The 23,819-nt window shown below is 36.2% G+C and overlaps 4 protein-coding genes across 9 annotated transcripts in view; 1 reads left to right on the top strand and 3 right to left on the bottom strand.

Annotated features, from left to right (window-relative positions):
• The window catches only part of LOC127501448 (collagen alpha-2(XI) chain-like), a 36,369-nt gene extending 29,561 nt beyond the window's left edge, over positions 1-6,808 (top strand). For all 3 annotated transcript variants that reach the window (XM_051873416.1, XM_051873417.1, XM_051873418.1), the window contains 14 exons: positions 135-188; positions 284-337; positions 478-531; positions 613-720; positions 843-896; positions 1,044-1,205; positions 1,813-1,866; positions 2,039-2,074; positions 2,260-2,313; positions 2,497-2,776; positions 2,869-2,981; positions 3,091-3,159; positions 3,392-3,628; positions 5,010-6,808. In XM_051873416.1, the coding sequence (XP_051729376.1) occupies positions 135-188; positions 284-337; positions 478-531; positions 613-720; positions 843-896; positions 1,044-1,205; positions 1,813-1,866; positions 2,039-2,074; positions 2,260-2,313; positions 2,497-2,776; positions 2,869-2,981; positions 3,091-3,159; positions 3,392-3,628; positions 5,010-5,156 (1,476 nt within the window). In that variant the 3' untranslated portion in view covers positions 5,157-6,808. The remainder of the gene's footprint in view (positions 1-134; positions 189-283; positions 338-477; positions 532-612; positions 721-842; positions 897-1,043; positions 1,206-1,812; positions 1,867-2,038; positions 2,075-2,259; positions 2,314-2,496; positions 2,777-2,868; positions 2,982-3,090; positions 3,160-3,391; positions 3,629-5,009) is intronic.
• Positions 6,809-7,047: 239 nt separating this feature from the next.
• LOC127501449 (estradiol 17-beta-dehydrogenase 8-like) lies at positions 7,048-11,667 on the bottom strand. Its single transcript, XM_051873419.1, has 10 exons — positions 11,560-11,667; positions 11,329-11,383; positions 10,661-10,863; positions 10,459-10,575; positions 9,242-9,337; positions 9,001-9,086; positions 8,206-8,290; positions 7,582-7,624; positions 7,355-7,429; positions 7,048-7,229 (listed from the first exon to the last, which is right to left on the bottom strand). The coding sequence occupies exons 2-10, from the start codon at positions 11,372-11,374 to the stop codon at positions 7,210-7,212; spliced, it is 771 nt and encodes a 256-aa protein (XP_051729379.1). The 5' UTR covers positions 11,375-11,383; positions 11,560-11,667; the 3' UTR covers positions 7,048-7,209.
• A 1,446-nt stretch (positions 11,668-13,113) lies between these two features.
• On the bottom strand, positions 13,114-17,335 carry LOC127501450 (SLA class II histocompatibility antigen, DQ haplotype D beta chain-like). The gene is made up of 6 exons (XM_051873420.1): positions 17,213-17,335; positions 16,780-16,871; positions 15,973-16,242; positions 15,539-15,817; positions 13,364-13,480; positions 13,114-13,267 (listed from the first exon to the last, which is right to left on the bottom strand). Exons 2-6 carry the CDS (start codon positions 16,841-16,843, stop codon positions 13,242-13,244), a joined length of 756 nt encoding a protein of 251 aa, XP_051729380.1. The 5' UTR covers positions 16,844-16,871; positions 17,213-17,335; the 3' UTR covers positions 13,114-13,241.
• A 1,405-nt stretch (positions 17,336-18,740) lies between these two features.
• Positions 18,741-23,819, bottom strand: part of LOC127500860 (bromodomain-containing protein 2-like) — a 12,884-nt gene continuing 7,805 nt past the window's right edge. For 3 of the 4 annotated variants that reach the window (XM_051872409.1, XM_051872410.1, XM_051872412.1), the window contains 7 exons: positions 23,753-23,819; positions 23,536-23,664; positions 22,729-22,962; positions 22,331-22,593; positions 21,917-22,242; positions 20,029-20,157; positions 18,741-19,942 (listed from right to left, as the gene is read on the bottom strand). The exon at positions 23,753-23,819 is cut by the window's right edge and continues 398 nt beyond it. In XM_051872409.1, the coding sequence (XP_051728369.1) occupies positions 19,812-19,942; positions 20,029-20,157; positions 21,917-22,242; positions 22,331-22,593; positions 22,729-22,962; positions 23,536-23,664; positions 23,753-23,819 (1,279 nt within the window). In that variant the 3' untranslated portion in view covers positions 18,741-19,811. The remainder of the gene's footprint in view (positions 19,943-20,028; positions 20,158-21,916; positions 22,243-22,330; positions 22,594-22,728; positions 22,963-23,535; positions 23,665-23,752) is intronic. The other variant, XM_051872411.1, reaches the window with a different exon arrangement.

The following is a 23,819-nucleotide window of genomic DNA, read 5'->3' as shown; positions in this document are numbered from 1 at the left end:
CACTTAAAGTCAGCATGAATTAGATCCTTTGTACATTCTTCATACATGTTCCTGGTCTTATTATAGTATATGATTAATCATTGCTCAGTGTTCCAAAGAAAAATTTTTGACTTTCTTTCTGACCTCTCTTACAGGGCCAGGATGGTGCAAAGGGTGACAGAGGAGAGGACGGAGAACAAGGAGAAGCTGTGAGTGATAATTTTCCTGTTTATGAAGTGCACATCTTCCTTATGCATTCTGGGCCTTGTGAGGTGTTTATCAACATATGTTGTATTTACTTTAGGGTTCACCTGGACCAACTGGTGAGAACGGACCACCTGGACCTCCAGGAAAGAGAGTAAGAGCACCTTGATCTTGACCTAGAAGAGAGTCATTTGTAATATTACATTTATGTATTGATGTACAATAAATATTATACAGGATCTTATAAAAAGGCATATTTCTGGATTCTAAATTGTGTTAATATTCATATTTTAGGGTCCTCCTGGTACAAGGGGACCAGAGGGTCGTCAAGGAGAGAAAGGAAGCAAGGTAAGACTATATAATTGAGAGAGAATACAGCAGGCTTTCTGTAGTTCTTTTCCTCCTGTAATCTTTCTTTTGTTTTCCTAGGGGGATCCAGGTGCCCTCGGCCCTCCAGGAAAGACTGGACCCGTGGGGGCACAGGGTCCACCAGGAAAACCAGGAACTGAAGGTCTAAGAGGGTTGCCTGGATCAGTGGTATGAGATGACAGTTATCCAATCAGAATTGTTTCTTTTCTGTAAAAGTTCTGTTTATTTAACAAAATCTAATGTAGTATTTACTGATACTGATAAAACTAATAAACGATAATTTCATTCAGGGTGAGCAAGGTGCCCCAGGTGCTGCTGGCCAGAAAGGACCCCCTGGACCGATGGTAGGACCTTCTGTATTATCGAAAATACAGTAATGGATTGAGTATTGAATATAAAAACATTGATTAATGAAAGTGAACTACTATTGTAATACCATGTAATATATGCATATATATTCAATACTAAAATGCTTTCCACTCCTCTCACAGGGTCCTCCAGGTTTACTTGGTCTTCGTGGTGACCCTGGTGCTAAAGGTGAGAAGGGACATCCAGGTATGCTCGGTCTGATTGGGCCTCCAGGAGAACAAGGAGAGAAGGGAGACAGAGGCATGCCAGGACCCCAGGGATCATCAGGACCCAAGGGAGAAACGGTATGTGAAGTCTGGTCAAGTCCGCACATTAAAATCAGACCACAGGAAAATATACATGACCGTTTAAAAGTTTGGGGTTGGTACAATTTTTTTTTATAGAAATTAATACTTTTATTCAGCAAGGATGCATTAATTTGATCAAAATTGACAGTAAAAACAAAAAATTCTGTTAATAAATTTTGTTTAGCTTTTATTTTTATCAAATGATCCTGAAGAAAATGTAAAGCTGCACGTTTTCAACCCTGATAATAAATGTCTCTTGAGCACGTAATCAGCGTATCAATCATAATGAGTTCTGAAGGATCATGTGACACTGAAGACTGGAGGTCACCTACCGTTGTTGTGAAAATTCAGCTTTGCCACTGCAAGAAATCTCAAATAAACTTATACACAAATATATTAAAATAGAATTTTATTTTGAATTGTAATAACATTTCACAATATTACTCTTTTACTATATTTTGTCATCAAATAAATGACTACTTTCAAATACATTAAAACATCTTACCAACTCCAAACTTTTGTACAACTGTGCAAACTTTCCTAGTTCATACCCTATTTCATACAATCACATATCTTCTTTCATTTCTTGATGTGTTTATTTTAGGGTATGCCTGGAGGAAATGGCCCTCTTGGCCCTGCAGGTCCTGCTGGTATGCCTGTGAGTAAACTTAATTACTATTTCTTAGGTTTTTAGAGCTGTTTATCATACCAAATTCTGAATATTTTGGAAATATAAACTATGAGTACCCAACTTGAGCTCTGCAGCACCAAAATATAGTCTCAAAACATTGGTTTCTTTGAATATACATCAGATATGATGTTTTTCACAGGGTCCGAGGGGTATCAAAGGAGCTAAAGGTGCCACTGTGAGTAACCCATGTAAACTCCTTCCTTAAATAAAATGTCTGTTAATGAGTGTGAGAATTATATTATGTGAGGTAATGTTTAAATAAAGCATTATACATAGTTATACATAGTTCACATTTCTGTCTAACATCATACTTTACAGTAAAATGACACTAGTTTGATATGTCTTGTCTCTGTGGTACAGGGTGGAGCTGGTCCTAAAGGAGAAAAAGGTGTACAAGGACCACCAGGACCACCGGTGAGCTTTGTCTCTGTTATATAAAATGCAGGATGTTGCACAAGAATCATTTGGCAGGGGAAGATTTTTGTTGAGATGAACTTAAAAAAACATACAATCATTTAAGAGAAAAAATAAAGGAGATCAGCACATCCCAGAATTCCTACATCCTTGAAATGTAGCTGAATTCTTTTTTTGCTTTAGGGTCCCCCTGGTGATGTCATCCAGCCGCTGCCCATTCAGATCCCCAAGAAGTCCAAGCGCTCCATCGACGCCAGTAAGATGCTCTCTGAGACTGACACTGAGGCTGCCGACGCCACGGGCACAGAGTTCCTGACTGGAAATGAAGGTATGGAGGAGATCTTTGGCTCGCTCAATTCCCTGCGCCAGGAGATCGAGAGCATGCGCTTCCCACTGGGAACGCAGGAAAGCCCAGCCCGCACCTGCCAGGACCTCCATCTCAGCCAACCAGATCTGAAAGATGGTATGATCGTCATGGTTATTACATGATTGACACATTACATGACCACTGGTGAGGCAGTTTGCATTCTAATCATTATGATTTTTTTTATATAGGCGAGTACTGGATTGATCCAAATCAAGGCTGCGCCCGGGACTCTTTCAGAGTTTACTGTAACTTCACTGCTGGTGGAGAGACGTGCTTGTATCCCAGCAAAGCAGTAGAGAATGTAAGAACTTACAGTCATTCACCTTTATATGTTTAAACATTCATAACACATCAACTTCTGAAATCTGGATTGATCTGAACTTACGAATCCTGTTTAATATGTTCCATAGGTAAAGATAAACTCTTGGCCAAAGGAGAAGCCTGGGTCCTGGTACAGTCAGTTTGCAAAGGGCAACAAGGTGAGTTTATGGTCTTAACTCTTCAAAACGCTTTAATTTAACCAACTAATATGCATAAATAAACCAAAAGCTCTTATCTCAATTAAAGGGCATTCACATTGAGAGCGATTTACAGTGACAAAAATGAATTCAGTGTGAACACCCTTTTAGACAACAAAATCTTAGAATGTGTTACTCAAAATATGTTCAATATATTTTGAATCATGAATTAATACTTTCCTTTGTGTTGTAGTTTTCATATGTTGACTCGAGTGGAGAACCTGTAGGTGTAGTCCAGCTGGGATTCTTGCGGTTGCTCAGTGTCCAGGCCCGTCAAAACCTAACCTACCACTGCCACCGATCAGTGGCCTGGGCTGACCTCACTACCGACAACGGTTACCAGAGGGCGCTACACTTCCAGGGAGCCAACGATGAAGAGCTGAGCTATGAGACCAGCCCCTACATCAAAGCCCTCATCGACGGCTGCTCTGTAAGTTACCTCATGCTATTTCAAAACATAAATAATATTTTTTACACTAAATTATCATTATGGGCCAGATTTACTAAACAGGACAAATTAGCATGAGAGCGCAATTCCAAAAAAGCGCTGATTGGAGTGGAAAGTTCTATGGGTGATCTACTGATGACGGGCAAACTAAGGAATACAGAAGCAGCTGTGTTCTGACGAATAATGCCACCTATCATTTTCATAATGACCAACGCAATTTACCAAGAGCAACGCAAATTAGTGTCTGGTTTAAGACATGTTTTTTTGGGCCGGTAAATAATGGCACAAATGCCAGCAAATTGACTAGCGCAAACCTTAGTAAATCACCTCGCATGATTCACTTAAATACTCTCCTCTCATAAATTTTGAGTCTGAAAGGGACACTCCTACAAATGCATATGCAATAAGATCAGCTGATAAAATAACTGTGTCCATGCCTTTTCAGCGCTAATTTTTACAGCGTTTCTTTAGTAAATCCTGATAGTAGTTTTTTAATGCCAAAAGAGGGTTTGCGCTGGCATGAGCTGTTAGTAAATCTGGCCCTAAATGTACATTAAAGTACATTAATTTAATACAACATTTTAACATAATTTTTTTTAAATACACTACTGGTTCAAAAGTTTGGGTTCAGTAAGATTAAAAATGTTTTTAAAAAGTCTTGTATGCTCACCATGGCTGCAATTAATTGAAAAAAAAATACAGTAAAACTGTAATATTGTGAAATATTACTACAATTTAAAATGTAATTTCTTTCTGTGATGGAAAAGCTGAATTTTCAGCATCATTACTTGAGTCTTCAGTGTCACATGATCCTTCACCAACCATTCTATTGTTGATTTGGTGCTCAAGAAACATTTCTTATTATTATAATCAGTGTTAAAAAGAGTTGTGCTGCTTTTTCTGATACATTTTTCAGAATTATTTGATGAATAGAAAGTTTAAAAAACAGTGTTTATTTGAAATAAAAAAACTTTTGTTCAATTTATTTGCATGCTTAAGTATTATTATTATTATTATTTTTTTTTTATTATTGACCATTTTGTTTTCATTGTAAGAATACATTATAATGCTGTTATTAAATCTACTGGGTATTTTCTGAAATTGCATTTGATTTTGATGTAGATTGTTTTAATCTAAATATGTAAACAGCACTTCATTTCTTGATTACACAATTTATTTTAGGTGTGTTTTTAAAATGTTTTAACTGCAACCAAAGTGCAATACTTTTAAAAATGTTTGTACTTGCTGGGTAGTTGGTCTTATATACTTTTATCTACAAATTACACATAGTTCTTTTTTCCAATATCTTAAGGTATTTTGTCTCTCCTCTTAAATATTTTCCTTCTCTTGTTCTCCCCTGCAGTATCGTAAAGGTTTGGACAGGACAGTGCTGGAGGTGAACACACCTCAGGTGGAGCAGCTCCCTCTGCTGGACATCAGGATCTCAGACTTTGGGGAGGACAATCAGAAATTTGGTTTTGAAGTGGGACCTGTCTGTTTCCTGGGATAAACACACACATGCTGAGGGCAAAGGGGAATACAATCACCGATACAAACACTCACACACAAACATACTCACTTAATCATGCACTTAAAACCTAGACATAATGCCAACACTATAAAGACATTTGAAATTACGTGTAAAAAGTGGGACACATAGATTTACACACACACACATACACACACATGCACACACACACATTGTTGTGAAACAAAGTTGCACACAAAGTACACGCCCAGGGAAAAACACTCCCAGCCACGGATGGACAACAAGAGGAGAAGAGAGCCATTCTCGCAGGAGAGAAGATATTGACAAATATTCTGTCAAGTAACAGAAGTGTGTTCGAGCAGATACTGCTGGCCTAAAGCGGAAGACCCTCCCGTTTCGGCCCCCTCTCTCCTACAGCTCCCCTCCCCACTGTTTCTCTTCCGAGACGTTCCACTCTTCCTACCTCCATGCCTGATCGTTCCTTTTTATAGTCCTGTGCAGATCTCCACCCCTTCCTCGCTTCCTCCCGTACCTTATAGAATAGAATGCAGGTGCAAAATTTAAACTGAGGAACGGAAGCTGAGCATGAAAATTCCATTAGAAGGTGAAATTAGAATGCGTTTCTGTGCTGTAATAAAATCACACCTGAATGACTTGGGCCATATAAATATGCAATGAAATCAAAGCCATTAACAGTGTAAAATTGTATTGAATTTGATAATGTTGTACATTTATTATAGAGTAATAAAATCTGTAAGAATTTTCGACTTTTATAGATATGCTGCCAACTTACCAGTCCAGTATTTATGCGTTTCACTACATGTGCCTTTTACAAATTTGCATAAATTTGCATTTTATCTGACAATCTGCACACAGTTGACCCACAGCATTCAGTATTGATGACAAACCCATCTGTCACCTTTGACCTTTCGTGTGAACAGTGTTCAGGCTGGAATTGTGCATTAGAACCATTTGTACAGAAATATTTTATTGTATTTATTTTGTGAAACAAACAGGTGCTCTCAAGAAAATGACCAACACTTGCAGTACAAAATAATGTGGTATTCATCTGTAATTATTTCCTGTAGTTTTTTCATCAATCTATTAAATATGTAAATTAAACCCCAGAAAGCAAATCTGCCTTCTCTGTATGATCTATATACTTGCTTGTGATAACATTGCATTATTTCAGTCGCAAATAGAGGTTTAGGAGAATTTAGTGCAGGTGGAGATGACAAAAAAAAAGTCTCGAGATTCAGACAGCAGTGGAGAAGGGACAGGAAGAGGAAGGAGAGGGAAGGAAACTGATGGTGGTTTGTTTTTTATGTATATTTTTTGTTTCTTTTTTAAAACATGGAGAGGGGAATGAAAAGCTATAAAAATTATTTGTGAATTAAAAGTTGTTTGTGTGGTTTTCTCACAAGGACAATACTGCTAGGATTGTTTTTGTCAGTGAAAGACAAACATCTGCCTTTAAAAAAATATGGTGCTAAAACTTGTTTTATGTAAGTACTTCAAAATCTGTTTGTGTAATATATAATCTATTTAAAGAGCTGTTGGACTCCTTTGTTGTTCTTTTCCACGTTTGTTTCCTGTTGTCATGGTCACATGGTGCTTTTGCTAATATTTGATCTGCCTCGTTCTTCTGAGCCAAACTCCCATTTTCACCTTTCAACAACTTCCCAGCACAAGTTTTCTCATGTCTTAGGTGAAACCGTATGTAATTTGGCCACTTTCCTTTAAACACCTATTAAAAACCCTTCATCTAAATGATCAATTTTGTTTGCGCTCGGGGTTTTGAACTGTTAACTGTTTTAATTCTTTGACTTGATGTTTTGGTCCAAACGTTCCCATTAAACCACACATCAACACATTTCTTCTTGTGTCAACTTAATTGTTTTTTAAAAATGGGTTCTTTATAAAATCTTCACACTTTAATTGTATAAATATAGGATTTTCATTTTCATTTGTTACATTGTACACAATATTTTTACAGCAATTAAATTTATACAAGGACAATTTCACAGAGGTAAAGGCAATGTGTTGGTGAACAACGTTACATTAAACATTGTTTTCAGCCAATGAAGAGTCCACCTGTATTGATTAAAGAGAAAAGTCCATGTTAATTCAAAACAAATTGAAAACAGAGTATTTCTAAATAAAATCATAGACAGTTTTTCTGCTGAAGATGCTTTTCAGCAAGAGATCAAGCTTCTTACCAGCAACTTCAATGCTGACTCCAGTAATATATCGACTGTCATCAGAAGCCAGAAAGGCACATGCGTCAGCGACTTCTGCAGAAACAAGAATGAAAGAGAAATAGATCTAATTTTATATACATAAACATACATAGTGATCATCCAAACCGATAAGTAGAACAAATTAGTTTTTGTGATACAAGTGCATTCATGAAAATGTTTTTGTATAATGAAAAAATAATACTTGCCAGCAGGCTCTCCCATCCTTCCCATTGGAATAATGGATGTGAGCTGCACAAAATAGTACTTAAAGTTACAATAAAAGTGGCTTTAATATGGTAAGATACAGTGCAATGGTCTGACAATGCAATAAATTAATATAATAAAAAAGTTAAAGGGATAGTTCACTCAAAAATGAAAATTCTGTCATCATTTACTCATCCTCAAGTTGTTCCAAACCTGTATGAGTTTCTTTCTTCTGCTGAACACAAACAGATATTTTGAAGAATGTCGGTAACCAGATAGTTGAGGGCACCATTGACTTCCACAGTATAGTATGGAGAAAAAATACTATGGAAGTCAATGGGGTCCATCAACTGTCCGGTTGCCGACATTCTTCAAAATATCTTCTTTTGTGTTCAGCAGAAGAAAGAAACTCATACAGGTTTGGAACAATTTGAGGGTGTGTAAATGATGACACAATTTTAATTTTTGAGTGAACTATTTCTTTAAGGTCCCTCAATAAAGTTTAAAGCTGTTTTAAATCAATAAAAACAATCTCGTCACATTTAAGAAATAACTCTAAAACTTGTTCACGTGCACAAATAATCAGCTTGTTTTATTAATCTGAAGACAGATATATTCTTCCTTACTTTATCGATGACTTTCTCTGGTACTTTATCTGTCATGGGTGTAGCGATGAACCCTGGCAGGACACAGTTGCAGCGAATACCAAATCTAAAAGGCACAAAACACTTATATTAATATTTATATTAAATTATTAAAAAAACAGAACATTAAGAGATATGGCTGCATCCTAAAGCTTAAAAATGCTGCCTTCGGAGGACACATTCCAGGTAGGAAGGCATCAAGGCACATCCCAATCCAATGTTAGCTTTACTTCCTGTCTCATGAGATGCCTTCATCTGATTGATTTTTAAAGGCAGCATAGATGTATCCTCCACTGGCTTTGATATCCCACAATCCTGTGCTTTCTATTCTGTGACAGTTGAGCTAAAAAATAAAGATGGCATCTGAAGTTGCAGTTGGTGGTCAGTTTGTGTGTAAATGTACATTTTTTACCAATGTTTTCCACTTTTGATGTCATTTCTAGTGATAAATTAGTATTGTAGTAATTAAATATTCGCTTAGTTCTCTTGTTCTAATTTGTTGTAGATCATTAAATCGTTACGCTGCCTCAGAAGTCTGTCCGATATCAATTCCGTGAGGTACCTTCGTGCGCAAACGCTGCCTACAAAGTCATGGCCTAAGTTTTGGGACGCAGCCATGATCTCTCTCATAAAAAAGCTCAACCAGTGTCATGTTTACAGCCCATTACTAACACATAAGCAGCACCACAAACCCTAAAGCAAAACATAAAATGGTTACAATGTGTTTAAAAATGGCAGGTCTGTAAATATGTTCCAGTCACAGTAAAATGCTCATACTTGCTGAGCTCTTTGGCTGCGGTTCGAGTGAGTCCCTCCACTCCTGCTTTAGAAGCAGAGTAGTTCACCTGGCCAATATTCCCAACCTACAGCCAAAGAAAGAGACACTTAAGAAACCCTATGGTTAGGAAAAATGTTAATGACTTTATTAAGCATCCTTGGTGTAAAATTGATAAATGTCCACTGTAATAAAACTGTGAGTGTACTACAGCGTGATACTGCTCTACTGTAAATGCTTGACCTTGCCCACTATACTGCCCACAGTGATGATGGAGCCCTTCGCAGCCCTGGCAGAAACTAAAGCCTTAGAGATGGCCTGAGTCAGAAGAAAAGTACCCTGGAAGAGATCATGAATACAGAACATCAGATACAGACTTACACACTGTATAGAATATATTTAAAATGTTCAGAAACACTAAGGAGAAAGGGACAACTTTAATGGAAAAAAAAACTATATATATATATATATATATATTATATATATATATATATATATACACATACATACATACATACATACACTACCATTTAAAGGTTTGAGGTCAGTAAGAATTTTTGGTAACACTTTAGTATAGGGAACACATATTCACTATTAACTACGACTTTTCCCTCAATAAACTCTTAATTTACTGCTTATTAATAGTCAGTAAGGTAGTTGTTAAGTTTAGGTATTGGGTTAGATTAAGAATGTACAATAAGGTCATACAGAGTAAGGCATTAATATGTGCTTTATAAGTACTAATAAACAGCCAATAATCTAGTAATATGCATGCTAATAAGCAACTAAAAGACCCTAAAATAAAGTGTTACTGAATTTTTTATAAAGAAATTAATACTTTTATTCAGCAAGCATTAAACTGATCAAAAGTGATGGTAAAAACATTTATAATGTTACAAAAGATTTCGATTTCAAATAAATGTTGCTATTTTTAACTTTCTATTCATCAAAGAATAATAAAAAACAAAATGTTTCATGGTTTCCACAAAAATATTAAGCAGCACAACTATTTTCAACATTGATAATAAGATTTTTTTTTTTTTTTTTTTTTTTTTTTTTTTTTTTTTGAGCAGGAAATCAGCATATTAGAATGATTTCTGAAGGATCATGTGACTGAAAACTGGAGTTATGATGCTGAAAATTCAGCTTTGCCATCACTGGAATAAATTACATTTTAACATATAATAGCAATAGTAATAGAAATAGAAATCAAATAGTTAGTATATATTTTAAATGGTCACAATATTACTGTTTTTACTGTACTTTTGATGAAATAAATGCAGCCTTGGTGAGCATAACTGATGGCTACCAAAATCAAAAACATAAAAAAAAAAACCCTTACACCTGTTTTTGAATTTTTTTTAGAAGAAACTCATGTTTCTTGACAAGACTCACTTAAATCTTTCTTGTGAGTAGGAAAGATTTAAGATTTAAGAGCCAAAGGCTCTAGATTGTAGCACCTTGAGATTGACATCAATGACTTTGTCAAAATCATCTTCTTCCATCTTGAGAAGGAATTCATCTTGAGTGATCCCAGCTGCGTTCACACACACAGAGGGCGGCTGGAAGTAGCGGCACTGTAAGAAAACAAGATCAAGAACATTCTAGTTTATTATTCGACCCGTCAGAGCTCCAGAAGAGCCCAACACACATCTGTCATACCTGTATACTTGTCACTAGTTTCTCCACACTGTCCTTTGATGACACGTCCACCCCAAGGGCCATGTGCTCCTGACCTTTGTGGTCACGTGACAGGAGTTCCAAGGTCTGATTGGCTGATTCCTCATTGCGGTCAGCCACTACAACAGAAGCACCTTCAGTGGCGAATCTCTGACACACGGCCCTGCCGATGCCACTGCCACCTCCTGAAAAAAAGGACAATGTCTGACCATGACTGCTTTATTAATCTGATCAATAAATCTCTGATATATATTAGAACGTATATACCTTCCAATTAATTTCTTTAAACTTTACTAGAAGCAAAATAACATGCCCTAAATTTTGCATAATGATATAATGCAACATCTAGACTAATAATGGTTAAAAAAGCTAAAAGCATTTTATGTATTCTTATATATACAAATACTGAAAACAATATTGTAGCTGTAGCTTTTAATGTTTTGTTAATCATTTAATGTAATGTTAATCATTTTTACAGACTCAATAGTTATAAACATGATCTAAACAAAGGTGTTTTCACGAGCACTGAAAGTGAACAGTAGCTGTATGACTTGTACAACAAAAGTGTTCAACTTTAAAATGGTATTATGACTTAAATGATATAAAATATATATGGCCATTAAGACAAAGTAAATGTTTTTAAATCTCACCCGTCACTAATGTCAGCCTGGATATGAGACGAGAGGGCGCCGCCATTATGGTCAACTGTGTATTGTAGTACATAATTATGTCCAGTAGAGGGCATTAAAAGACCACTAATATTTTTTCCCATGCTTCAGTCACGACCTCTTGACTTTCAAAGTCATGAATGGGATAAAGCGATTTACAATTTGATAGTCTTCTTAAAGGATTCAAGAATAAAATAAAATGAATTCGCTCACATTTATGTTGTTAAATCCTTTACTTTCTTGTATAAGTTCAGAAGAATGTTGAAGAAGCTGTTGTTGGGAAATCTCTGGTCACTCTGGTCAAGGTGTAGGAGCACATGAGTATAAATGACCTGATGCGAACACACATGGAAATCATTAGATGACTGAAATAATTTTACACTTCTGTCGTCATAAGCTCCGCCATTTTATATATATAATTTACTTTTACTTTGATTGTTTGCTGCTTGATTTCAAATAAATAAATCGTCCAGCACATTACACGAGGTAAGTGTTTACCGTGTTATTCATATAGTCCCCAAACAAATGGAAAATTTTCCAAATTAAAGAGAGCTGAAAGAAATTAAATTAGGTTTTATAAAATGATTTGAGAATTGAATTGCTTTGACTCGTTTTAAGTAAACTGAACAAGGAGCATTTTTGAGTGTAAATATGGCAGTTACTGTCGTTAGGAGAGAGGGAGTGATAATGGGCTAGTTAAAGATAAAATTATTTTACCTCAAATAAAAAAAAAAAGAAAAATTATTTAAGAAACGAGGTAGGCTATTCCAGCTAGGAGCGCTGTGAGAAACTGGAACGGCACCAGATTAATTTACAAATGCTCAATACCGTAACTGACCACAAGAGGGCAGAAGTGTACAACTGGAGAGAAAAAAATGACCTGCTTCCCTCTTCAAAATACAAGCCGCCCTTGGTTTTAATATTTTACGGTCTATGGTTTTATCGTGAAAAGAATACACGAGCATTTTTTTATTAAATTTAATTCTAGAGCAGTTGTGGTCAACAACTGGCTTCAATAAAACTGACCCTCAATAAATCTTAAACTTATTTAAAATGAATTATAGTTATAATTTAATAATTTTATTGTTATCAGAATCAGAATAATGATAACAAAAATAAGGGAATACAAATATATATATATATATTCAATTTTATGTATTATTTATTAAATATATATTTCATAATTTTTAATATTATATATACATTTTTAAGTTATCAATTTTTAATAAATTAATATTATATTATGTACAACATATATAAATAAGTATATGATATTTATTTTGAAAAAAGCTTTATTTTTTGTTGATTGAAAATGTTTGTTCTTAGGTCAAATACTTAAGGGAAACATAAAGAGATTTAACACAAAAGGGCCTCTGAGTTCAGGAGTGATAATGACAGTGAATAAGCTCCACACTGCACCTGCTCTGAAATCTAAACCGCTGCTGTTTGTCTGGGGAAATGAACAGAACAATTAACCACAGTCCCTTGTGGCTGTTAGAGTAAATGCAGTCAGAGTGTTTTCTTTCTGCAGCTTTTCTGCCCTAAATGATATCATTCAACACCAGATGATTAAAAAATAAAACTACATTAATGAATCCCTAAATATATGCATGTTTCTACAGACACAATTTTATAAACTTATTTGATGTTGCAGTATTGAGGTTTATATTTTATGGGGTTTTTTTTTCTTTTTTCTGTCTATATATATGTTTTGTTTAGAGCACTGGTTTGATATGCAAATATGAGTCAGAGGCAACCATGCATAGGTAAGTTAAAAAAAATATTCTTTATTAAAATGAGCAATAATATACAACAGGGAATCAAACATTTACACGCATCCACGTAAAAAACTGATTTTTCAACCCTTAACATCACAAAATGAATGAAAAAGGTGCTCAATAGAGGGGAAGAGAAGAAAAACCTGGGGGAAGACAAGAAAAGTGTTTACATAATGCCTTTACATCTATCCTGGATTTATTAATCCATTATTTCAGTATCAGTAGTGGTAGACGTTTACCTCTGTGCTTTCTTTTGTAGTAGATGTATGCAGCAGAAAAAGCCACAATAAGGCCAAAAAGGAAAAAAGAGCAACCCACAGCTAATTTTGCAATTCTGGTATTGAGAGAGGTCGAGTCTGAGCATGAGAAAAGACCAGAGAAAGAGAATGAACAGAAGGTGACAGAAGTAAGTACTCTATTTTAAGAGTTTACGTGCAAATCAATAAACCAACAATGCAAGAAAACCAACAGAACATCATGACAAAGAAATGCATGTGTATTGTGGACTTTACTTGTGAGAAATTTCTACAGTAATTCCAACATGACATCAGTTCAACAGAAAAACAAGAACTTCATGAACACAAACATCACGCAGTAACATGTATTTGCAGAGGTAAAAGTGGAAGTGTCGGAAAATTTGGACCAGACCACATCTGGTGGGTCATGGACAGAATGCCTCATCAGTTTTAGTGTTATTTTAACATTATTTATATACTATTATAGTATCAATCATTTTAAAAATCTTTTTTATTTTCAGTTTTTTGTTTTAATTTTAGTTTCATTTTTAGTAATTTTGCTATGTGCTTTTCTCATTTTTATTCTTTCCTGTTTTTTTTTGTTTGTTTGTTTTAAAATATTACTATACAGGTTTAATTTAGTTTTATTTATATTTCAGTTTTAGTTATTTATTTATTTATTCCAGTGTGTAATTTTAGTGTTTTTAACTGATAAATATTAAATGGAAAAATGGAAAATTGAATTTTATTTCATTTCAGCTTTATTTCAATAAAAAGTGTTTTTAATAGTTTTAGATAAAGGGTTAGTTCATGCAAAAATGAAAATTCTGTCATTTATTACTCACCCTCATGTCGTTCTACACCCGTAAGACCTTCGTTCATCTTCAGAACACAAATTAAGATATTTTTGATAAAATCCGATGGCTCAGTAAGGCCTGCATCGCCAGCAAGATAATTAACACTTTCAGATGCCCAGAAAGCTACTAAAGACGTATTTAAAACAGTTCATGTGACTACAGTGGTTCAACCCTAATGTTATGAAGTGACGAGAATACTTTTTGTGCACCAAAAAAACAAAATAACGATTTTATTCAACAATATCTAGTGATGGGCGATTTCAAAACACTGCTTCATGAAGCTTCGAAGTTTTACGAATCTTTTGTTTCGAATCAGTGGTTCGGAGCGGGTATCAAGCTGCCAAAAACACACAAACCATTGAAATTTCGAAACACTTATGACGTAACAAAGTCTCATTTACTGAAATCACGTGACTTTCACACTCCAAACCACTGATTCAAAACAAAAGATTTGTAAAGCTTTGAAGCTTCATGAAGCAGTGTTTTGAATTGAAATCGGCTATCACTAGATATTGTTGAATATAAAGGCGTTATTTTGGTTTTTTTGGCGCACAAAAAGTATTCTCGTTGCTTCATAACATTAAGGTTGAACCACTGTAGTCACATGAACTGTTTTAAATATGCCTTTAGTAGCTTTCTGGGCATTGAAAATGTTAATGATCTTGCTGGCGATGCAGGCCTCACTGAGCCATCGGATTTTATCAAAAATATCTTAATTTGTGTTCCGAAGATGAACAAAGGTCTTATGGATGTGAAACGGCATGAGGGTGAGTAATAAATGACAGAATTTTCATTTTTGGGTGAACTAACCCTTTAACCACCACTTTCAAGGTCCAGAAAGGTACTAAAGACATTGTTAAAATAGTCCACGTGACTACAGCGTTTCAAGCTTAATGATATGAAGCGACAAGAATACATTTTCTCCGCAAAAACAAAAATAACGACTTTATTCAACAATCTCTTCTCTTCTGTGTCATTCTCTTACACTGTTTACGTTCAGCACTTCCAGGTTCCACGTCAGAACAGGCGTCTCTCAGATTTCATTAAAAATATCTTAATTTGTGTTCTGAAGATGAACGAAGGTCTTACGGATGTGGAACGACATGAGGGTGAGTAATTATGACAGAATTTTCATTTTTTTGGGTGAATTAACCCTTTAACATTAATAACCCATGGTCAGTTCTTCAGCATGAAGTTGATTGATTGTGGCAGTGTGCTTTCTTTTTGTTCATAGATCAGCTGGTGATCAGCACCAACTACTACTGGTAAATTCCAACAGTTATCTAAACAATTATTAATACAGCTCACTATCTTTACTCACCCCACTGAATGACGAGAGGTTTCTCCAGGCCGCTGTGCTCCACTCGGCAGCTCACTGCGACTCCTCTGTGGAGCACCAGATCGAGGTATGAATGCATCTGGTAGCTCCAGTCACCATTATCCATGAATTCAGTAGAGATCACGTCGCCAGTGACCTCCGATCCATCTATTAGCCAGGTCATATTAATGGCCTGTGGGTAAAAATTGTATGCACGGCACACCAAGGTGGTCAGCTGACCATGAGCCTTCTCAGTGGAGCGTACGGTAACAACGGGAGGCACTGTTGCAAAACAACAAGATTCATCCACTAAATATGACCTATTGGATCACTTCAGACTATCTCAACTCATTGCTTTCATTTCCATTTCCTTAAAATTTATTGTGCTCAAATGAAAATGCAGAAGATAAAAGAAGAATGAAAAATACACTGTTTACCCTTTCTCGTTGTGCTGTTGACATAAAATCTTGCATCAGCTCTGCACAGTGTCTCCAGCTCTTCCTTGCGCTGTTTCATCTTCCAGCTCTGACTGTTGAAATGATCAGCGTTCTTGATTCCATATTCATCATAACCAACATATTTCCCCAGCCTTGAGTCATAACTGCACAGAAGCTTCTGGTTGAAGACCAGCTTCACAGTGTAGACCATGTCAGACAAATCCTCTTTGCTATACTCGCATTCGTCAATGCCCTGGAACACGTAAACATCTGAAGGGAACAAAGTTATTCAAATAAGAGTCAGTATATGCCAGTTAAGATACATTCTTGAGGGTTCAATACATCCAGAAATATGTGCATATTCAACAATGAAGTATTTTATTTTGCTGCAATTAGGTTCTTGGAAAGATCAAACAGGAACTTAAAAAGTATTCGCGTTGCTTCATAACATTAAGGTTGAACCACTGTAGTCACATGGACTATTTTAACAGTGTCTTTACTACTTTTCTGGGCCTTGAAAATGGTAATAACATTGCAGTCTAAGGAGGGTCAGAAAGCTCTCGGACTTCATCAAAAATATTTTAATTTGTGTACTGAAGATGAACGCAGGTCTTATGGGTTTGGAACGACATGAGAGTGAGTAATTAATGACAGAATTTTCATTTTTAGGTGAACTAACCCTTTACAAAAATCAGAAGCTAAAATGGTTCTGAGCATGTGATTAGTTAGTTACCGTAAAATGGTGAGACTGGTCCTACAAGTCAGTCCTGTCTTCATATAACAGATATTTCAGGTAATTAAACTCACCTTTAGATGAAACACAACAAAACGCAAAGCCCACCAGGACAAGTCCAAGTCTGAGTATCCTCATCTCAGTGTTCTTCAGTGTAGAAGCAATGCTGTGCGAGGAGAGTGTTTGAAAGTCAGTCTGAATAATGAAAGCATTCATACGCTTCACTGATCATGGATACTTCCTCATAATTTAGTATCAATTACCCATAGGATCAGGAACAGTAAGTGCACAAGGCCTGTAAAACACTACAACTTTTTTGTCACATTTCAGTGTAAAGGAAAACTAAAGATCTTCTAAAATATTATGTTCACACCATTATCATCTACAAAATATTAAGGAGAATTCAGGTTAAATCAAGTACATTACAAAACTATTAATATCTGTTTGACAACCCAATGAGCTGTCAAATCCCATCCATACACTCATGTTGACTTTTCCTAAACTTACCTCAGCACACTACAGGAATGTTACACCGCCACATTCGGGGCTTGTGCTAACTGAGCGTCTGCCACAGATGAATACGAATGCTAACAGATGTTAATGCTAACAGGTGTTATTAAACTTTCAGGAGACATTCGGCATACAAAAACACTACTGCCACCTTCTGATGTAGCTCAGGATAGTATCCTGATGAGTGCAATGCATTTTTACAGGTTAATGTAAAAAATAACTTTAATAATTAATTTATATGATATACCCCCGGTTTCACAGAAAGGCTTAAGCTAGTCCCAGATTAAAATGCATGTTTGAGCTGTTTTAACTGAAAGCAACTTGTACTGACATATTAAAATATAATATATAATATATTAAAATATGTCACTGCCATTGTTTTGTCTGAAGATGCACACCTGTAATGTCTTTTTCTAGTGAACGTTTATAAAAGCTACTTAAATATCCTAATTGAACTAAGGTCTAATCCTGGTTTAGGCTAAGCCCTGTCTGTGAAACCGGGCCATATAGTTTAATGGCGCTTAGGTTATATATAAATAAATAAACTTATTTTAGTATCATTAACAAACTACTATCATTTTGTTAATATTTTCAATTAGTTTTTATTATAATACCCATTTTAATTTTCAAGTTTTGGTAATTTTATTTGTAATAGTTTTTCCCCCAATTTCACAGACAAGGCTTAAACTAGTCCCAGATTAAAATGCATGTTTGAGCTGTTTTAACTGAAAGAAACTTTCTCTGACATGTCTTAAAATATTTCAGTGCCATTGTTTTGTCTCAAGATGCACACATTAATGTTTTTTGCTAAAAAAAACATTTTAAAAAGCTACTTAAATGTCCTAATCCTGGCTTAATCTAAGCCCTGTCTGTGAAACCTTAGTTATTTTCTTACATTAAGTTAGTTGAAAATTAGAAATGTCACCTTGGCAACTAGCTGAATGAAATAAGTTTAAGTTTCTTTATATTTTATTAAGTAACTTTTTTAAAATGGTTTTAGTTAACTATAATATCCCTGGATGCAATACATATTCCATTGAAGTTCATATAGAAATATGCTAATGAAACAGCATGGTCCTGAAGAAACACTCAGCCACAAGATTTTGTTTTAAGAACATCTCACCCTCTTTATTAATGTGACATTTTTCAGATGAGAACTACGGTCGCATGAAGCATCTGTGGAGATGATGCTTATAGCGTGAGGTTTCATTTCGTTATGTTTTGTTGTTGTCGTTTTCTTAAAAAAACAGAATGAGCTGTGGAAAAAACCAGCCACAATACTAAACAGAAGAGCTGAAGACAGGAGTAAACAAAGAAAAAAAGAAAAGAAAAAATAACACAGGAAACAGAAATCAGGTCATAATGACAGATGCAAGCTGCGAGGTCATGAAACCTACATATGTACAAATTTTGGAAGAAAAAACAAATTTCATATTGTTTTGTTGTTGTGTAACTGCGTGTGCTATGATATTGAAACTATATTTCCAAGCATTTCATTTCTGAATATGAGGGTCATTTTGTTAAAAAAAAAAATCATAAATTGTGCATCAATTCTCTGGGCAAATAACAACACACTAAAACAGAACAAACAAAACCAGACTAAAACTCAAAAACCAAGATTTACAAAACAGTATTCATATCAACACCTTATTAAGCAGCTTCTGATAGTGCATCTAAGACTCTGTTCTGCTCTTGAAATCCTGACCGAAACCACATGAACAGAAAAATAATTTAAGCATCCAGAAAAACAAATGCTCATGTAGCCCAGCTGAATTCTAAGAGCACGATTCTGTATGTTTAATGCAGATTTGAACCCATTCATTTGACCATGGGAATAAAGCAGGCTGGATGGAGAGGTGATCAGATTCAAGTTTTAAGACGCCACTAAAGCCGACAGGCTGCCCATCGAACAGAGACGGATGATGTCATTTCATGTTCTCCTAACTTCAAGGTGTACAGATGCCATTTGAATAGGTGGAGCTTTGTTTATTCATTCAAATGCACAACCAAGCGGCTACACATACACGTATGTGCAAAGTGTGTAAATTACTCGGAGTGGGCAGGAAAATCACTGGATTCAATGGCACACGTACACATCACACACTCGCTCATGCAAACAAAAGTGACAGTAGTTTCCACTCCAAGCCTTTTGTTTTCTTTACGACAAACAACTAATAGGTCAAACGAAAAGAGGGAGAGAAAAATAAAAAGCAACACAAAAGATTCACAAAAGAAAAAGTCAGATTTTTGTTTTCTTCCCTACCAGGGAATTGCTTAAAATTCTTCTTTATAAAAGAAAAATAGATATTTATATATCTTTGTACATGTATATACACAAGGTAAAGAAGGATGGTCTAACGGAAATGAGTCCCAAATTAGACAAGGATGCCCCGGTCTGCTTTTCCATCAGTTCCTTCTCCGTCCAACATTTCCCAGAATTCTCTTTGACCTCACACTGCTTCTATACATCTAAAGAGAAAGCCTGCTTTTCCTTATTTATATTTCTCTCTGTTTCACTAGTTATTTAGAGCAGGAGCTCTTTTCTATTCTAGGATGGAGTGCGTGTTTTAATTATTGTCTGTTCCTTTTGATTGGTTCAGCCTGAGTCTGAGTCACTGGTGTCAGAGGATGAGGAAGAGGATGACGAGGAGGAGGAGTCTGAGCTGGAACTGCTGGCGCTGAGACGAGACGCCATGGCATTGGGTTCCACCGCAGTGGGCTTCTCCACTGAAAGAGCAAGAGAGATGTTCATTTAATATGTCTTGATTAACCTGATTCTGATTGATCATCTGTGAACACCTCAGAGTCCCTACCTTTGGTTTTCTGTGGTTTCTTGCCGGAGTTGAGCTGGCCGCTGACGTCCTGCAGTCTTCTCTCCAGCTCTCTCTTCTTCTCCAGAGCCAACTCCTCGCGAGATTTACCCGCAGCACCTTTGACTGCCACTGGAAAACACACATTTGGTCAAATTTCCCATGCAACTTCTAAAGTCTTTAAGTCAAGTCAAGTAACTTATTTATATAGCACTTCATACAATACAAATTTGTTTCAAAGCAGTTTTACAGTGATAAACAATGATCAAACAGAGTTCAATTCTGCTGAAGCAGCTCTAGAAAGACAATAGTGTCATTATTCAGTTGAAATTAGTTCAGTGTTGATTTAGTTCAGTTCAATAACTGTGTAACTAAAGATCATCAATTATGGAATGAGTTCAATTAATCTATAAAGCAGCTCTGGAAAAAACAGTGATGTCATTATCATCCAGCTCAGTTCAGTTCTCATCTGATAGTGTAAATGTGCAATCAAATCAATAATATTGTAGAATATTAAGTAATTTATAGTGTTTTATCTAGAAATAATTAGTCAAGGGTGTCTCTACCTGTACCATTGGCTTAAATGTTAAATCAAAGATACAATGAATGTAAATAAGAGTAGGGAAAGCATTTAAACTTCAAACTTTTCCAGTATTCAGGTAAATATTTATAAGTCATACACCAAGGTGTATCATCTAAACCACTAATTTGGCAGTCTTTTTGAGAGAATCAGTATCAGTAGTACCCACCTGTGTGATTTTGTTCACACAAATGTTAGTTCACCCTAGTGAACAAAATCTACTGACTATCAATAATTTTTATTTGCTCAAACAGTACATTATAATACTAACAACAGTAAGATCATGGGTTTGATTGATTCCCAGATAATGCATGAACTGATCAAATGTATAGCTTGGATACAATGAATACACTTTGAATAAAAGCATCTGTCAAATGCATAACTTCCCCAATTCTGTCTCATTCATGTCTCATTTGCTAGCATTAAGTTACGTAAAATATAAATTAAAAAATAAAACATAAAAAGGCTGCATATACTCCTATCTAGAGAGCAGAGCCAATATAATATATACACTACAGATTGTTTTTTTGTTTTTTTTGGACAGTTAATATTTAATATTCCACAAGGACACATTACATTTTTCAAAAGAATAATTGCTGTTCTTTTGAATTTTCTATTCAAAGCATCCTGAAAAAAATGAGTTTTCACAAAAATATTAAGCAGCCCAACTATTTTCAACATTGAAAATAATAAGAAATGTTTCTTGAGCAGCAAATCAGCAAATTAAAATGATTTCTGAAGACACTGAAGACTGGAGTAATGATGCTGAAAATTCAGCTTTGCATCACAGAAATAAATTACATCTTGAAATATATAAAAAAAAAAAAAAAAAAAAAAAAAAAAAAAAAGTTCTCCTAAATTGTAATAATATTTCACAATTTGACTGTTTTTACTGAATTTTGATCAAATAAATGCATCCTTGGTGAGCAGAAGAGACTTCTTTCAAAAACATTTGAACGGCAGTGTATTTTTCGTTTCTTTTTTTCATCTTGCCATGTAATTATTCAACATTGTACCTATGTTAACACACAAGTCACATGGGAGATGACTCTACATTAGTGGAGGAATGAAAGAACAGCATTGTGTTTGTTCACAGAAGTGTAAAGAGCATATGACTGTCGACCTGAGGAGTGTGCTGAACAAAACCAGGAAAGGTGGGGCTAAACAAAGCATTATGGGTTAAAGTCTAGCTTCAGATTCCCATTAGCTGCCCAAGAACAAACATTCCTTTTTCATGGGAAGCTCATATCTTGTTTTTTTTACAAATCAGCTACACTATATAAATCATATTTAAATTAAATGTGCTCTTACCATAAGGTTTCCGTGGTTTCTTTCGTAAACACATCATGACATATCGCTCTAGTTCCCGCAGCGTGGACGGTTTGAGCGTCTCAAAGTCAATCTCGATCTCCTCTGGGTTGGTGTCGCGCAGCGAGGGCTCTCGTGATTGGATGATGTGGACCACGCGGCCCAGTTTCTCACCCGGCAGCCTGTTGATGTCCAGGCTGAGCTGCCGCTTCTCGTCGTAGCTCATGGGGCTGGTCTCCTCCTCTTCCTCTGAGTCGTAGTGTGGCGTAAGACCACCGTGGCTCATGGGTATGGAGTTAAACGATGCGGCTTGAGATTTCTTTGAGGATCTAAGGGAAACATGAGAAGGAGTAAGATACGTTTATTTTTGTTGATGATTTATGAATTAGCTGTGTAAATTAGTAAGTGGAGACGTACTTGCTCTTGTTGCTCTTCTTACTGGAGCCCTTCTTGCCCTGAGTGGAAGTCGCCGCTTTGCTGTTGCTCCTGCTCTTTGGTGTCTTGGAGAGTTTGGGCGTTTTCGGCGGCCGAATGACAACCTCATCCTCCATTATGCTCCTGCTCCGCTTGTGTTTTTCCGGCTTCTTCTTTTTCTTCTTGTCTTTCTTTTCTTTCTTCTTCTTGGGCTTGACGATGGGCGTAGAGGACAGCGCAGCCAGCTGCTCGTGCACCGCTCTCAACTGCAGACAAGCGAGTGAATGAGTGTCACTGTGTTTCTAAACCCACGGCCACTGCAGCTCTCATTAAACGTACAAATACGTCAAATCTGTCAGTGCCGGTTTTAGCGAACTTTGTTGGAAAAGTTCAGTCGCTACCTGTGTACACACCTGTTCCTGAAGCTGGGCCAGGCGATGCGCTCTCTCCTCCTCACTGTCGGAGCTCGGGCTGCTCTCGCTCTCACTCTCGCTGCTCACGTCACTCTCTGACGACGAGGAGGAAGAGGAGGAGGAAGAGGAGGAGTGACCGCCCAGGCCGCCGCCCAGGGACGCAGGTGGGAGGGAGTCCAGGGGCTCGTCAGGCATCTTGGCGAAGCGGAACTCAAATACATCCTGAAATAGAGAGATGAAAATTTTAATATCCAACTTTTGACATGCTTACTTTTGGTGCAAAAGAAAAGGAAGAAAAAGTAGGCCTGGATGATTAATCGTACTTAAATCATGATCACAATTTTGGCTTTGCTCTTTTCTTACAAAAACCCATCACTTCACTTCAGAAGGCCTTTATTAACCCACTGGAGCCGTATGGATTATTTTTATGATGGACGGATGCACTCTTTTGGGCTTCAAAATCTTGCCCCCCATTCACTACCATTATAAAGCTTGGTAGAGCCTGGATATTTTTAAATATATCTCCGATTGTGTTTGACTGAAAGAAGATAGTCATATACACCAAGGATGGTTTGAGGGTGAGTAAATCATGGGATAATTTTCATTTTTGGGTGAACTATCCCTTTAATGTTTTATCAGTCTTAATAATGTAGAGGGGACTTGATCTGTGTTTGGATAAAAGTGCAAAAATTCAGATTAAATGTAAAAAGAAATTTCTGAAATGAGAACAATTGTAATAAATAATCACAATTATAATTTTTGAGCAAAATAATCATGATCGTGAAGTGTCCGTACCTGTAATTTTCGGGCCATGGACACCACATCGTGATCTGGAGGATTGTACTTGTAACAGTTTGAAAACATTAGCCTGATGTCAGCTGCAAACTGCAATGCATCCCGGTACTCCCGATGATCCATTTTCCTCTGCAAGATCGAGAAATACATGAACATCTGATTGTGCACATGGTGGCATTTTTAAATGGTTATGTATCTAAAACTCTTCGACGCGCACCTTTATAGTGCTTAGATCCATGGGACACTTGATAATATCGTGATAGTCATGCAGTCCCAGTAAGGAA

This window comes from Ctenopharyngodon idella, chromosome 19, assembly GCF_019924925.1.
Source record: "Ctenopharyngodon idella isolate HZGC_01 chromosome 19, HZGC01, whole genome shotgun sequence".
NCBI lineage: Eukaryota > Metazoa > Chordata > Actinopteri > Cypriniformes > Xenocyprididae > Ctenopharyngodon > Ctenopharyngodon idella.
This window is presented reverse-complemented; position numbering and strand designations above follow the sequence as displayed.

Coding starts and splice junctions, on each gene's coding strand:
- LOC127501449 (XM_051873419.1), bottom strand. CDS start 11,374: ATGGCGGCGCCCTCTCGTCTCATATCCAGGCTGACATTAGTGACGG. Junction 8,291..9,000: donor GCAGCCAAAGAGCTCAGCAA/GTATGAGCATTT, acceptor TGTGCCTTTTAG/ATTTGGTATTCGCTGCAACT. Junction 7,625..8,205: donor CAGAGAAAGTCATCGATAAA/GTAAGGAAGAAT, acceptor TATTTTGTGCAG/CTCACATCCATTATTCCAAT.
- LOC127501450 (XM_051873420.1), bottom strand. CDS start 16,843: ATGAGGATACTCAGACTTGGACTTGTCCTGGTGGGCTTTGCGTTTTGT. Junction 13,481..15,538: donor ACCTCTCGTCATTCAGTGGG/GTGAGTAAAGAT, acceptor TCTCATGCTCAG/ACTCGACCTCTCTCAATACC. Junction 13,268..13,363: donor CTACAAAAGAAAGCACAGAG/GTAAACGTCTAC, acceptor GTCTTCCCCCAG/GTTTTTCTTCTCTTCCCCTC.